General features: G+C 43.3%; 1 protein-coding gene across 1 annotated transcript in view; it reads left to right on the plus strand.

Moving 5' to 3' along the window:
* Window positions 1-16212, plus strand: part of RALGAPA1 (Ral GTPase activating protein catalytic subunit alpha 1) — a 474136-nt gene that overhangs the window by 220322 nt on the left and 237602 nt on the right. Inside the window, 2 exon segments of the mRNA XM_073610203.1 lie at window positions 1705-1839; window positions 15434-15617. Of these exon segments, the coding sequence (XP_073466304.1) occupies window positions 1705-1839; window positions 15434-15617 (319 nt within the window).

Below are 16212 nucleotides of genomic sequence, written 5' to 3' on the forward strand. Positions count from 1 at the left end.
CTGTTGTCAGCAGAACAGGAAGCGAGTCTTACTTATAATGCCCCCATTGGAAGCAAAAACCTGATAGGAGTTATAATCCTTCCCCACGTTATCCAAAACTAGAAAAAAAAAAACTTTTTTGGTTTGAGCATACACTCTACACCCTTTGTAATCAATCTCATTCTTGCTGTGAGCTTCAGTAATAGACTGCAGTTTTGGGTTCTGGAAAGTGGATGGACAACCATTCTGTGTGTTTCCTAATCATATGATCTTAATGATTTCCCAATCATAGCGATCTTATGAAATGTTAATTACTGTAATAACTTTACTCACTACATTGCATCTACTTCTCTATCCCTTCATGTTGGTTTTAGCTGAGGAGAAAGGAAACTCTGGTGTGACAGGCAGCAATCCTGAAATAGTCTGTTAAGGAAACGGTTAAGAATTCGAAAAATGATGTACAATATGTATGTGCTCTCTTTTATTTTCAAATGGCTGGTATATCTGTTGAACAATTCTTGTGTTATTAATGGTTGTGTGAAATAAACAGTTTGTGCTAAAATAATCAGTGTACATATTAAAAAAAAAAGTCTGCTATACGTTTAACTTTTTTGGTACTTGTCCCACCACCTTTGATACAGGAAACGCATTCAATATGCATGACCACCAGGTTATAATTGTAACCCAGTTATTATTCCACTGATGATGTAGGCACACGGGCAAGTCATCGCCCACATATATCAACTTCACCCAGACTTATGAAAAGAATAAGGAGCAGCTCAAATACTTAAAAAAGTAGATTCCGCGGAATTAGTTTTTTTAAAATTAAAAATGCAATAGCAAAAATATAAAAACATTTGTTGAATGCCATTACAGCACTATCATTTTAAATTTATAGTGATGATGATGTGCATACATTTAACAAATAAGGGTATGTGTTGGGATCTGTGCTCATGTGATGCTGCTGTGCACGCACTTCATGAATCTGAGTATGTGTTGGAGTTTATATGATAGTTCTGTGCAAGCACTCAATGAATGGGATTGTATGTTGGGGTTTGTATTTATATATTAATGCCATCCATGCACTCGTTAAATATGAATGTATGCATGACGTTACATGTATTTTATACAGGGCTGGGATTTGGGACCTGGGGGGGGGGGGGGGTGTATAGCAGGAGGACCAGCTGCCCCAGGCGCTGGAACCATGTGAGGTGAGGGGGCACCACATGGAGAGCTCCTGCCGCTACTAGCTGACAAGTATAGTGACAGCAGCATCACTACTGTTGTTGGCTTAGCACGGGAAGTCGAATCGGGAGAGCAGAAGAGAGCCGGATAGGAGGTGCGGGCTATGCTATCTCGCCCCTATAGCTCCCCCTCCTGCCACTGCAGCGCCCCTGCAGGATTTGTGCTAGGAGGGGGGGTTTGAGAAGGGGGGGGGGGATTTGTGCATGATGGAGTAACTTGAGGGGTAGAGGATTTGTGCTAGGATGGGATTTTTTTGGGGGGGAGGATTTATGCTAGGAGGGGGGATTTGGGAAGGGAGAGTATTTGAGCTGGGGGGGATTTTGTTTGGGGAGAATTTTGGCTTTAAAGGAATTTTTGCTGACATATTCCTCATACATCTGGGGGGGGGATGTGCAGTTTGGTATCTTCTCCCTGAACAATAGATCTTGTCCCTGCACTGATTTGATTTGCTGAACTGTTATTTTTATGCTCTTTTTGCAGTTGGTGGTGTCCTTGCTGCTCTCACTCCTGGATTGGATAATGGCACTGCCCTTATCAGTATTACTAAAGCCAGTGCGGCATGCTGGCCCTGAAAATCAGGGAAGGGAGAATTCTGTGCTGAACTGTGCATATAAGGTAAAGTGCAGTTGACTGTTTTATTCAATGTAATATCCAGTTATTTATTGCATGTTTACGTAAAAGAAAAGTTCAAGAAATAAAAAACAAAAAACATACACTCACCTAGGTGGATGGCATTATTGGTTATCCACTGCCTCTAAGACCGAGAACTAAGCGATCAAAGTCTGCTGGTCGCTCAGTTTTTCGTCTTCAGTGAGCAAAGAGTTGGTGAGTGTCAGTCACTAGCTCTTTGCTTTGCCCCTCCAGTGCTCACTGTAACGCCTGGCTGTGGAGGGGGTGGGAGCAGCTGGCTCAGTCTCCCAGTGACTTGCTAAGAGGCTTAGCCAGCTGCCGGTCCAGGCATCTGGGTGGATCCCAACATTAAAGTTGTGATCTTTCCAGAGCCTGGACCGACTGAGTGACATCAGCCAGCAGTGCACTTTAGCCTGCTGTCTGCTGAATATGGGTCACAGGAATGCAGAACAAAGTGCACTTCTGTGACCTACAGGAGAAGTAAAGCCAAAAGAACTTTGGCCCTAATTCTAAAAAAGAAAAAAATAATGTTGATCCCTCTTCTTTTACAATTTCACCAATGTAGTACAAGCGTCTTCATATAACTGGTGTGGCGGTGATCCGAAACACTGACTGGTGACAGTATGAAAAAAATGTAAAAACAAAATGATTAAAAAAAAAAAAATTTTTTTTTTAAATATTTTTTTGTTACTTATTTTACGATTTTTTTTTAACATGCTGTGACCAGAGCAATATAATGGTACCATAATAACATTGTACTACTCTAGGGAAGTGATCAGAATTTTATTTTATTTTTCTTACACATTATGAGTGCATAAAGCAGTGAATTTCATTGTTATTAGCAAGCATTTCACGGAATGAAATTAATTCAGTTTGTTTTGTTGTTGGAAGCAATCTTTTGTTTACAGTTGTCATGTGATTTGCTGTGATTGGTCACATCGGTCACATGGTACCGGCAGTGAGACTGTACACTGATCAGTCATTGGCTGTGTCCAATGAACACAGCCAGTGAGAGTTTGTGCCTCGTCTGCGCGCGAGGTGTGATCTGGGTGGACGTCATATGACGTCCACCCGGATCGATGAAAGTCCCGCCTGGCTGTCCTCTTGCTTAAGGCCGAGCGGGAACTGTTTAACCACTTGCCGAGCGCCTCACGCATATATACGTGAACAGAGCGGCACGGGCAGGCAAAATCACGTACCTGGTACGTGATTGCCTTCCCGCGGGCGGATCGGACCCCCCCCCCCGGTGCCAGCGGCGGTCGGCATTTGTCTAGGAGCGATCAGAGATGAGGGGGAGGCCATCCGATCGTGGCCCCCCCCCCTCGCGATCGCTCCCAGCCAATGAGAAACATCCCCTGCCTGTGTATAGTACACACAGGCAGAGGATGTGATGTCATCTCTCCTCGGCTTGGCAGTTTCCGTTCCGACGCGGAGGAGAGAAGACATCTGAGTAAGTGTAAAACACTACACAACACAGTAGAACATGCCAGGCACACTAAACACCCCCGATCCCCCCCGATCGCCCCCCGATCACCCCCCCCCCCCCCTGTCACAAACTGACACCAAGCTGTTTTTTTTTTGTTTTTTTTTTCCTGATTACTGCATGGTGTCAGTTTGTGACAGTTAGAAGTGGTAGGGCAGTGAGTATTAGCCCCCTGTAGGTCTAGGGTACCCCCCTAACCCCCCCTAATAAAGTTTTAACCCCTTGATCACCCCCAGTCACCAGTGTCGCTAAGCGATCATTTTTCTGATCGCTGTATTAGTGTCGCTGGTGACGCTAGTTAGGGAGATAAATATTTAGGTTCGCCGTCGGCGTTTTATAGCGACAGGGACCCCCATATACTACCGAATAAAGGTTTTAACCCCTTGATTGCCCCCTAGTTAACCCTTTCACCACTGATCACTGTATAACCGTTACGGGTGACGCTGGTTAGTTTATTTTTTATAGTGTCAGGGCACCCGCCGTTTATTACCGAATAAAGGTTTAGCCCCCTGATCGCCCGGCGGTGATATGCGTCGCCCCAGGCAGCGTCAGATTAGCGCCAGTACCGCTAACACCCACGCACGCACCGTACAACTCCCTTAGTGGTATAATATCTGAACGGATCAATATCTGATCTGATCAGATCTATACTAGCGTCCCCAGCAGTTTAGGATTCCCAAAAACGCAGTGTTAACGGGATCAGCCCAGATACCTGCTAGCACCTGCATTTTGCCCCTCCGCCCGGCTCGGCCCAGCCCACCCAAGTGCAGTATCGATCGATCACTGTCACTTACAAAACACTAAACGCATAACTGCAGCGTTTGCAGAGTCAGGCCTGATCCCTGCGATCGCTAACAGTTTTTTTGGTAGCGTTTTGGTGAAATGGCAAGCACCAGCCCCAGGCAGCGTCAGGTTAGTGCCAGTAGCGCTAACACCCATGCACGCACGGTACACCTCCCTTAGTGGTATAGTATCTGAACGCATCAATATCTGATCCGATCAGATCTATACTAGCGTCCCCAGCAGTTTAGGATTCCCAAAAACGCAGTGTTAGCGGGATCAGCCCAGATACCTGCTAGCACCTGCGTTTTGCCCCTCCGCCTGGCCCAGCCCACCCAAGTGCAGTATCGATCGATCACTGTCACTTACAAAACACATAACTACAGCGTTCGCAGAGTCAGGCCTGATCCCTGCGATCGCTAACAGTTTTTTTTGTAGCGTTTTGGTGAACTGGCAAGCGCCAGCGGCCTAGTACACCCCGGTCGTAGTCAAACCAGCACTGCAGTAACACTTGGTGACGTGGCGAGTCCCATAAGTGCAGTTCAAGCTAGTGAGGTGGCAAGCACAAGTAGTGTCCCGCTGCCACCAATAAGACAAACACAGGCCCGTCGTGCCCATAGTGCCCTTCCTGCTGCATTCGCCAATCCTAATTGGGAACCCACCGCTTCTGCAGCGCCCGTACTTCCCCCATTCACATCCCCAACCAAATGCAGTCGGCTGCATGAGAGGCATTTTCTTTATGTCCTCACGAGTACCCCTACCCAACGAACCCCCCCAAAAAAGATGTGTCTACAGCAAGCGCGGATATAGGCGTGACACCCGCTAATATTGTCCCTCCTGTCCTGACAATCCTGGTCTTTGCATTGGTGAATGTTTTGAACGCTACCATTCACTAGTTGAGTATTAGCGTAGGGTACAGCATTGCACAGACTAGGCACGCTTTCACAGGGTCTCCCAAGATGCCATCGCATTTTGAGAGACCCGAACCTGGAACCGGTTACAGTTATAAAAGTTACAGTTACAAAAAAAAGTGTAAAAAAAATAAAAAAAACACAAACAAAAATAAAAAAAAATAGTTGTCGTTTTATTGTTCTCTCTCTCTCTCTATTCTCTCTCTCTATTGTTCTGCTCTTTTTTACTGTATTCTATTCTGCAATGTTTTATTGTTATTATGTTTTATCATGTTTGCTTTTCAGGTATGCAATTTTTTATACTTTACTGTTCACTGTGCTTTATTGTTAACCATTTTTTTGTCTTCAGGTACGCCATTCACGACTTTGAGTGGTTATACCAGAATGATGCCTGCAGGTTTAGGTATCATCTTGGTATCATTCTTTTCAGCCAGCGGTCGGCTTTCATGTAAAAGCAATCCTAGCGGCTAATTAGCCTCTAGACTGCTTTTACAAGCGGTGGGAGGGAATGCCCCCCACTGTCTTCCGTGTTTTTCTCTGGCTCTCCTGTCTCAACAGGGAACCTGAGAATGCAGCCGGTGATTCAGCCAGCTGACCATAGAGCTGATCAGAGACCAGAGTGGCTCCAAACATCTCTATGGCCTAAGAAACCGGAAGCTACGAGCATTTTATGACTTAGATTTCGCCGGATGTAAACAGCGCCATTGGGAAATTGGGGAAGCATTTTTTCACACCGATCTTGGTGTGGTCAGATGCTTTGAGGGCAGAGGAGAGATCTAGGGTCTAATGGACCCCAATTTTTTCAAAAAAGAGTACCTGTCACTACCTATTGCTATCATAGGGGATATTTACATTCCCTGAGATAACAATAAAAATGATTAAAAAAAAAAAAAAAATGAAAGGAACAGTTTAAAAATAAGATAAAAAAGCAAAAAAAAATAAAGAAAAAAAAAAAAAAGCACCCCTGTCCCCCCTGCTCTCGCGCTAAGGCGAACGCAAGCGTCGGTCTGGCGTCAAATGTAAACAGCAATTGCACCATGCATGTGAGGTGTCACCGCGAACGTCAGATCGAGGGCAGTAATTTTAGCAGTAGACCTCCTCTGTAAATCTAAAATGGTAACCTGTAAAGGCTTTTAAAAATGTATTAATTTTGTTGCCACTGCACGTTTGTGCGCAATTTTAAAGCATGTCATGTTTGGTATCCATGTACTTGGCCTAAGATCATCTTTTTTATTTCATCAAACATTTGGGCAATATAGTGTGTTTAGTGCATTAAAATTTAAAAAAGTGTGTTTTTTCCACAAAAAATGCGTTTGAAAAATCGCTGCGCAAATACTGTGTGAAAAAAAAAAAATGAAACACACACCATTTTAATCTGTAGGGCATTTGCTTTAAAAAAATATATAATGTTTGGGGGTTTAAAGTAATTTTCTTGCAAAAAAAAAATAATTTTTTCATGTAATCAAAAAGTGTCAGAAAGGGCTTTGTCTTCAAGTGGTTAGAAGAGTGGGTGATGTGTGACATAAGCTTCTAAATGTTGTGCATAAAATGCCAGGACAGTTCAAAACCCCCCCAAATGACCCCATTTTGGAAAGTAGACACCCCAAGCTATTTGCTGAGAGGCATGTCGAGTCCATGGAATATTTTATATTGTGACACAAGTTGCAGGAAAGAGACAAATTTTTTTTTTTTTTTTTGCACAAAGTTGTCACTAAATGATATATTGCTCAAACATGCCATGGGGATATGTGAAATTACACTCCAAAATAAATTCTGTTGGTTCTCCTGAGTATGGGGATACCACATGTGTGGGACTTTTTGGGAGCCTAGCCGCGCACGGGACCCCAAAAACCAAGCACCGCCTTCAGGCTTTCTAAGGGCGTAAATTTTTGATTTCACTCTTCACTGCCTATCACAGTTTCGGAGGCCATGGAATGCCCAGGTGGCACAAAACCCCCCCAAATGACCCCATTTTGGAAAGTAGACACCCCAAGCTATTTGCTGAGAGGTATAGTGAGTATTTTGCAGACCTCACTTTTTGTCACAAAGTTTTGAAAATTGAAAAAAGAAAAAAAAAAAATTTTTTTCTGGTCTTTCTTCATTTTCAAAAACAAATGAGAGCTGCAAAATACTCAGCATGCCTCTTAGCAAATAGCTTGGGGTGTCTACTTTCCAAAATGGGGTCATTTGGGGGGGTTTGTGCCATCATGGCATTTTATGGCCTTCAAAACTGTGATAGGCAGCGAGGAGTGAAATCAAAAATTTATGCCCTTAGAAATCCTGAAGGCGGTGCTTGGTTTTTGGTGCCCCGTACGCGGCTAGGCTCCCAAAAAGTCCCACACATGTGGTATCCCCGTACTCAGGAGAAGCAGCTGAATGTATTTTGGGGTGCAATTCCACATATGCCCATGGCCTGTGTGAGCAATATATCATTTAGTGACAACCTTTTGTAAATTTTTTTTTTTTTTTTTGTCATTATTCAATCACTTGGGACAAAAAAAATAAATATTCAATGGGCTCAACATGCCTCTCAGCAATTTCCTTGGGGTGTCTACTTTCCAAAATGGGGTCATTTGGGGGGGTTTTGTACTGCCCTGCCATTTTAGCACCTCAAGAAATGACATAGGCAGTCATAAACTAAAAGCTGTGCAAATTCCAGAAAATGTACCCTAGTTTATAGACGCTATAACTTTTGCGCAAACCAATAAATATATGCTTATTGACATTTTTTTTACCAAAGACATGTGGCCGAATACATTTTGGCCTAAATGTATGACTAAAATTGAGTTTATTGGATTTTTTTTATAACAAAAAGTAGAAAATATCATTTTTTTCAAAATTTTCGGTCTTTTTCCGTTTATAGCGCAAAAAATAAAAACGGTAAAGGTGATCAAATACCATCAAAAGAAAGCTCTATTTGTGGGAAGAAAAGGACGCAAATTTCGTTTGGGTACAGCATTGCATGACCGCGCAATTAGCAGTTAAAGCGACGCAGTGCCGAATTGTAAAAAGTGCTCTGGTCAGGAAAGGGGTAAAACCTTCCGGGGCTGAAGTGGTTAAGAAGTGGAAGGTATTTGGTACAATACAGACCTTCCCTGGATCAGGACTTCACCACAAGCCTGATAGGTGCCACTTACATTAAGCACCCTGAGAATACCCGGGGGAGATTTTTCCAGCCTTGCATGACTGGATCAATTACTAGTGCCATGATTATTGCCAGACACTAATTTTAGAGCACGCATTGTACTCCTGGTCCTACCCCCAATTGCATTGTCCAATAAATAAATGCATCTCCATGTACATAAATGAACACCTTCAGCCGTTGAAGTTGTTTGTTATTACCTTCCTGTAGTTCAGAAATGGCCTGGGCAAATGTAAATAGGAGCAGCCCTTGTTTTTGTGGTTCCTATCGCCACTACAAGTCGCCTGAAGCCAAACTCCTGAAACTGAAAAAAGTTCTAGAGATTTGAATTGGGCAGATTGGTACATTTTTTAAGTGGTTTTTGTTCTATAGAAATGCATTGAAATGCTTGATTTACACGTTTTTAAGCATTTTGGTGCATTTTTCTGCTCAAATGCAAAAATTAAATGAAAATAATAAGTAGTAAATACAATAAACAAGTACATAAAATAAATAAAAAACCCTAACTGCAACCTTTATATTGACCCCTGACCATAATATTAACCCCAACACTATTAATTAATTATTAATAATAAATAAAATAACCCCTAACCTTTAAACCCTAGCCCCTATACCCCTTACAAAAAAATAAACAAATAATAAAAAAAAGCTAAATAAATAGCTAAAAAACATAGCAACAAATGATATTTTTCACTATTGGCTAATTAAAAAATGGCAAAGCTCAAAAACGCTGTACACAAATGCTTAAAAACACGGTACACAAACGTTGGGGAAAAAACACCCCAAAAAAAAAGCGACACTTAGGTGTGAATGCAACCTTAACCTTTTCATGCCTAGCTCACGCAAATAGCCGGGCCTTGGCACCGAGCAGCCGCATATTTGCGTGCAATAGAGCTGTTCCGAGAGCGCATGCCCTGCGCGCTCTTGTCTTGGTAACCGAAGCTCCCTTCGCTGCTTGCAATCGGGAGCTTTCTGGTTATGGAACCGCTGTGACAGCTAATTACGGCAGTCACGTGACCATAAGCCCTGCCCCCGCCTCCCGGCATTCTAGAGCCTTTAAGGGGCCGGCAGGCACCGACTCTAAGTATACAATCATAAAACTTGTACTAATTCCTTTTGCCCTTTCTCCCAACCTAAAACACCCAACTTTCCCTGCCCTTTATGCATTTACATAGCATCATGTCTCAGCCCTCCACAATGTTTAAATCTTGCCAGTAAAATTTTCCTGGATCAGATAATGGCTCCTTAGAAGTCTCTGGGGCTCATTCACGTGTGTCAATACCATGAATTTATGTGGCATTTATTCAGCATTCACGCCTCATAGCTGCTGGTCAACACTTGGGATTAATATTACAATGGTACCACACAGCGCTGTTCACTCAGGTGTTGTGCTAAAAATTAAGCAGCATGTCGCTTTCATGAGGTATCAACGCTTGTCAACTGCTTCCATTGATTTCAATTGCGATGCTCTTTAACCAAACCCTTAGCAGCACCTAGAGTTTCATGGTGTGTTATTGAAGCATTTATGAAGTGTTTGCTGGGCATTGAGGGAGAGGCAGTGGGATGCTCCGGTCTTTCAGAATGCACTGGGAAATAATAGAGAACTAGGACAGAGCAGCTCCAGTCACTTCCTGGTTGTACAGAACAGCTGTGTGGTAACACCATTTGCTTCTGTCTGCAGGGAAAGTCATCAGCCAGCAGTACTGCCAGTACCAGGTAGGAGCAGAAGCACTGAGCATTATTGTTAGGCTGGGTTCACACTATTGCGGCGCTAGACATTGCATATGTTTCTCACCGCATTGCTGTGCAGATCACATTGGATGTCTGTGCGATGAAAATTCAGTAATACAGATTGTATGGCTGAATTTGCATTGCATTCTGGCCAAAATGGTGCAGGACCCTTTTTTTGTTCCGCACTGGAATCGTATCGCATGGGTGCTACCACCTACGCAATCCTGTTACTGCACCATTTCACAGTTCGCACTGCTCTCTGCGAGCCAATCTGGGGGTGTCATTCACTTTAAATTGACGAAAGACAAAAACAGAACATTACATAGCTCAATTCACCAACCAGTCTGCCAACTGACCAAATTAGCCTGTCCAACAGTTTGCATTAAAAACAGGGGTTTAGTTAGCACGCATTTGCAAACGCATGCATAAGCTGCAAGGCCTCTTCACGGCACCCTGTGTATGCTTGCAGTCCTAAAACTACTGAATTTATAAGTGTCTCTACAATGGAAGCACATGCATTAAATGGATAGATGAGGGACAGGTGGGCCTGGAGGCAGCTCACTCCCCCTTAAAGGAACAGGAGCACACTGGACACACAGCAATAGCACAGTGGTGGCGAAGGTGCCCAGTGTGTCCCCGGACCATATATACACCAGTAACAAACAAATGGCCCCTGCCCCCACTTATAACTGGCCTTCACAGCAAGGAGCACATGGAAGGGCAAACACATGAAAGACAAAAACAGAACATTCCATAGCTCAACTCACCAACCAGTCTGCCAACTGACCAAATTAACCTGTCCAACAGTTTGAGTTAAAAACAGGGGTTTAGTTGGCACGCATTTGCAAATGCATGCGTAAGCTGCAATGCCTCTTCACGGCACCCTGCAAGCATACACAGGGTGCCGTGAAGAGGCACCCCTGTTTTTAACGCAAACTGTTGGACAGGTTAATTTGGACTGTTGGCAGACTGGTTGGTGAGTTGAGCTATGGAATGTTCTGTTTTTGTCTTTCATGTGTTTGCCCTTCCATGTGCTCCTTGCTGTGAAGGCCACTTATAGGTGGGGGCAGGGGCCATTTGTTGGTCACTTTATATTAACACCCGCAGCAGGTCACATAGGACAGTGTGAACTGGCTGCGAGGGACATGCAATGTGGGAATCGGCACTGGAATCGTGCTGGTTCCTCCGTCGCATATGTGCGAACCCAGCCTCCGTGGCAAAGCTTTTTGTGACAGCAAAAGACCTCGTGAGCAAGTGTCGGTTCATGGAAGGGACAATGTCAGCAAGTGCCATGAAGGCTGATATTAATGTATCAGTACTCGTAGAAGAGGTGGAACAACACCCGGAATTTATACAACCCAACTATTGTGCCGCATACAAAAGATAAACAGATCTGGCAACAAGTCAACACTTCCATGGGCATTTATGGAGCATTCTTAAAGTGTTCTTAGCACTTCATAAACATCATAATTGCTATAGGCGCGTTAATAAACATTTCTTCGTTCCTAAAAGTCAACACATGTGTGAACGAACCCTAAGGGGATCGTGACTAATACAGAGCAGTTATGACTGTCAGACCAAGGAATGGAGGCAAATGCACATCTAGGGCGGAGGTTGGGGTGGGTGAGAAATATAAGTGCACTTTGATTGTCCTTATGGACATGTACCTGAATTTCATGTGTGAGGTTTCTCCTACACCTTGGCTCCAGTGCATTTTTTGTTAGAGAAGATAATTATATCTGTCTGTAGAACCACTGTAAGGTTTATTGAAAACCGGAAGCTATATTCAGTAATGCCAGAGAGACAGATTGCTCTGTGTTACTTGATTGCCTTAAATTACAGCTCTTAGACATTAGAGACATAAACTTTGTCACATCGGATTATGGGACAGATATTAAAGGAGATTGCTGGATCCATGTGCTGTGGAGAAATCAAAGTGTTTTAACCTTCGGGCTAAATACTATTTAAACCCTTTTATGAGAGCGCTATATCATTTAGTTAGTGTATTTTTGAAATAAGCTGGATTCAAGCCAATGCCAACAGTACTGAAGCCTTATTTTGCAAATAAATCTTTAATTACAAGGATGACATCCACACTCCTGGATGTCATGATCCTCCACTTCATGTACTTTTAATGTTACTGATAGCAAAAGAAAACAAATACTAAGGTGTTGAATGGCTTTAATCACCTCCCTACCGGCCACTGTATAAATACGTCCTGGTAGGGAAGCGGTTGTACCGAAATCATGGTTGGGGCTACAACCATGATCTTCCCGCCACCACCATTTACCGCACTCTCCCGAGCAATCGGGAAGCCCAGGAGCGCTGCAACCAACGACATCCATGTCCGGCCCCACAGCGAGAGGAACTGAAGCTGTTCCTCTCACTGTGTGATGTCAGAACCGGCAAGCGTCGACTATTTAGTCACTTCCGTTTCCTACTCTTTGCTTGCTGCCGCATAGCAGCTGATTAGACTGATCTGTGTCTGATTGGCTGCATTGGAGTCCAAAGGAGAGATGGGAGGTCTAATAGACTCCCCATCTCTCCATAAAGAGTAGGGATGAGCTCCGGCGTGTTCGCATGGCGCACGTGCCGAGCCCGCCAGGAAGTCGGCACGGCGCAGCGCTAATCACAGGCAGGGAGACATTTCCCGATCTCTGCAGCCACACATCGGGAAATGTCTCACTGCTTGTGATTAGCGCTGCCCCGTGCCGACTTCCTGGCGGGCTCGGCACGTGCGCCATGCGAACACGCCGGAGCTCATCCCTAATAAAGAGTACCTGTTATTGCTATTGCCGTCAAATGGATGTTTACATTCTTTTTGACAGCAATAAAAGTGATACATTAAAAAAAACACTGTAAAAATAAATAATAATATGAAAAAAATTATATTTAAAGCGCCCCTGTCGCCCCGTGCTCATACGCAGTGGTTAACGCACATGTCAGTCCTGCACACATATGTGAACAATGATCACACCACATGTGAGGTGCCCATCTACATACAAGCAGTGACTTATTTAATAACTAATATATACTATTTTTCTAGATTTTGTGACCCATGCACTAATTTTATCATCTGAGGGTCAGGAAACATAATCAACATTTTTCTATCAATTTGTGCCCACTTTTTTTTTAGTTGTGAGCACTTTTTAGATCTAGTAAAGTGTATGTTTTAAACTGCTGCACTGCTTTGTATTGCTAGACTAGGTCATCTACAATTCAAGGGGAATGTTTAAAGCACATTAAGGTTGCTTTCACACTGAAAAACACCGGCCAATAGCGGTAAAGTGCCGCTCGTTTAGCAGCGCTTTACCGTTGTTTAATCTGCGATTTTGCGCTGGTTTTCGCCCGCTAGCAATGGGCAGGGGCGTTTTTGGGAGTGCTGTATACAGTGCTCTAAAGATGCCCCAAAGATGCTGCTTGCAGGACTTTTCCTAACGTCCCGCAAGCGCACTGCCCGGGTGTGAAAGCACCCATTGTAATGAATGGGAGGCAGTTTTCATGCGCTTTGCAGGTGCTGTCTCTAATGCTAAACCGCCTGAAAACTGCCTCGGTGTGAAAGGGGTCTTAGCTTTCTCCCTTCACCAGCATTCTGTCTGCAGACTGTAAAAAAACTGATAAAGTATAGCTAGCTGCATACACTTGCTGTATTGTCAGTTGAGATGTGTTACAGAATGAGGCTTCTTGGTCCCAAGACCAAAAATGGATTAACCACTTAAGGACCCAGCCTTTTTCTGACTAGAGAATAAAATGGTGGTCGTTGCAATTTATGTCACACAGTTTTTGCGCAGCGGTTTTCCAAATGCAATTTTTTTTTAATAAAATACACTTTATTGAATAAAAAAATAATAATTTATACCCCAATTTTTTGTATAATAAGAAATATGATGTTACACCGAGAAAATAGATACCTAATGTCGTACTTTGAAATTGCGTGTGCGCATGAAATGGCGCCAAACTATGGTGCTCAAAAATCTCCAAAAGTCACGCTTTAAAAATTTCTACAGGTTACCAGGTTAGAGTTTCAAAGGAGGTCTAGTGCTAGAATTATTGCTCTCGCTCAGACGTTCATGGTGATAACTAACGTGGTGCAAACACCATTTACATATGTGGGCGTGACCTATGTATGTGTTCACTGCACACTGGGGCACTTAATAAATTAATAAACTTTTTTTTTTTTTTTTTTTTTTTTTTTTTTTTACACTGTTCCTTTAAAAAAAAAAATTGATCCCTTTTACTGCTATCTCAATGAATGTGAACATCCCTTGCAATAACAATACAGCATGACAGATCCTTTTTATGGCAAGATCTGGGGTCTAAAATCTCTCCTTTACCTAAAAGCAAAATATAATAAAAAATATCTTTTGCTTTAAGGTAAAAAAAATGTTTACATGGCCCAAGAACCAAAAGTGATGTCATGACAGCGCTCTGGTCCTTCAAGGGCATAGAGATGAGCGGTGGTCCTCTTGCCATCACTTATCTCTATGGGAAGGCAATGTGGGCGCTGGCTGGGTTCCCAGGCTCAGCAATCGGTAACGTAAGCCTGGGAAGCGGCGGAAGGAGCACCTCACCCGACGCTTCTAAAAGTGTTCCTGCGGCGAATCTGCCCCAGCGATTACTTTTATCTGAAAGAGAATCGCCTAAGGGAAAAAAAAATATCTGGGTTATGGTATCTAGCTGCAGCCATAACCCGAATATTTAGTGTCAAAGTAATGACGTATTTTAACAGTTAGGTGGTCAGCAAGTGGTTTTTACATGTTCCACCCTAAAAACGGGTGCAGCCACTCCCCACTGCACTCTCTCCCTGTGACAACAGTACGGGGAGAAGTTCCTTGTATTAGCTGTCACTTCTTGAAAAGAGCGCAGCCCACACGGCCGCGTCATTCATTCACAGAGTTCTGTGAATGAATTAACTATAAGTACTGACATCCTTTGAAAATGTCAGCTTGTAGTTCTACTACCACAGTGCTGTTGAGCGCTGTGGTAGTTAATTGATTCTTCCTGTAAGTGCGAAACTGCCTGCCCGTATGGTGTACGGGCAGACAGCTCACACTGACAGTCTGCAGGACTGAAAATAAATAAATAAATAAAATAATAAATGCACATTTTTTACTTGCAAAAAAAAATTAATAAAAAATGGGCTTTTTTTTTTTTTTTAAGTGAACTTATTTGTCAAGGCAGAATGGGACCCTGGGCAAGGTAGCAGGCCTATTTGCACTGTCTGTACTGCCTTAGCGTGCCCCAATAGAAGCCTAAAGAGGTTGTTAACCTCTCTGTGGAAGTTGTATCTATCGGTACTGTATATATCTCCTAAACGTGCACCGTTTAGGGGATGTTTACTGTGTTTTGCGCCAATGATGTCCATGGATGTGGCCTGCAGATGTGGCCTGCAGTGGGGACGTTTACAATTACATATTAAGGTTGTATTACAGCTTGTTGAAGTTTGCAGTAAATGTAGTGAAAATGTTACAAATTACTTTTTTTCTGTGCTAATATAATTGTGATTTATTTGATATAATTTGTACTCTGCAGGTCTTGCATGACTGCGTCTATGGCTCCCAGCATTTTAGCAATCCACGGTACTTTCCCATGAGCCTTTCAGATCTGGCATCTGAAGATTACGACCCCTTTCTGCAGCTGGAATGTCTGAAAGAGCCCGAACCACTCCACTCCCCAGATTCTGAGCGCTCTACCAAGCTGCAACCCGTAACTGAAGGTATTTCATCTGTACAAGTAGTGCGTGGAAGATTGTACTCTTTAAATGACAGGCTTATTCACAGGATGTCAGTAAAATTACGTCATTGAAGGAGGATCAAAATAAATATGGATCAAAGTGGGACAGATTGTGTGCATACCGAACACCTCCTTCATCTTCACTTTCTGCTGTGAACAGAAGTTTGTCTGAGTACAGTCAAGGTGTAAGCAAAATGTTGCTTTCTTTATCGTACATCACGGGACACAGAGCAGCCGTAATAGCTAACTGGGTTATACGCCACCTATAGGTGAATAGACACTGGCAAACCAAAAAAAAAAAAGACAGGAAGTCCTCCCCCATATTACCCCTCCTACACAGGAAGTACCTCAGTTTTTTTCACCAGTGTCTTGTAAGGTGATGGTCACGGTTTGGAGAAGCTCTCCATGAGCTAGCTAAGAAGATGGTCCTGGAACAGATCCTGAACGATTTAAAGGGCTATATAATCGGATCCATCCGGATGGTGATACACTAAAATGGATGGTACCCGAACCTCGTTGCACAAGAAAATTACAAGGTATTGCCTGTAATGTGACCCTTTGGGCACTGAACCCTGGGG

Source organism: Aquarana catesbeiana, linkage group LG13 (genome assembly GCF_042186555.1).
Source record: "Aquarana catesbeiana isolate 2022-GZ linkage group LG13, ASM4218655v1, whole genome shotgun sequence".
Taxonomy (NCBI): domain Eukaryota; kingdom Metazoa; phylum Chordata; class Amphibia; order Anura; family Ranidae; genus Aquarana; species Aquarana catesbeiana.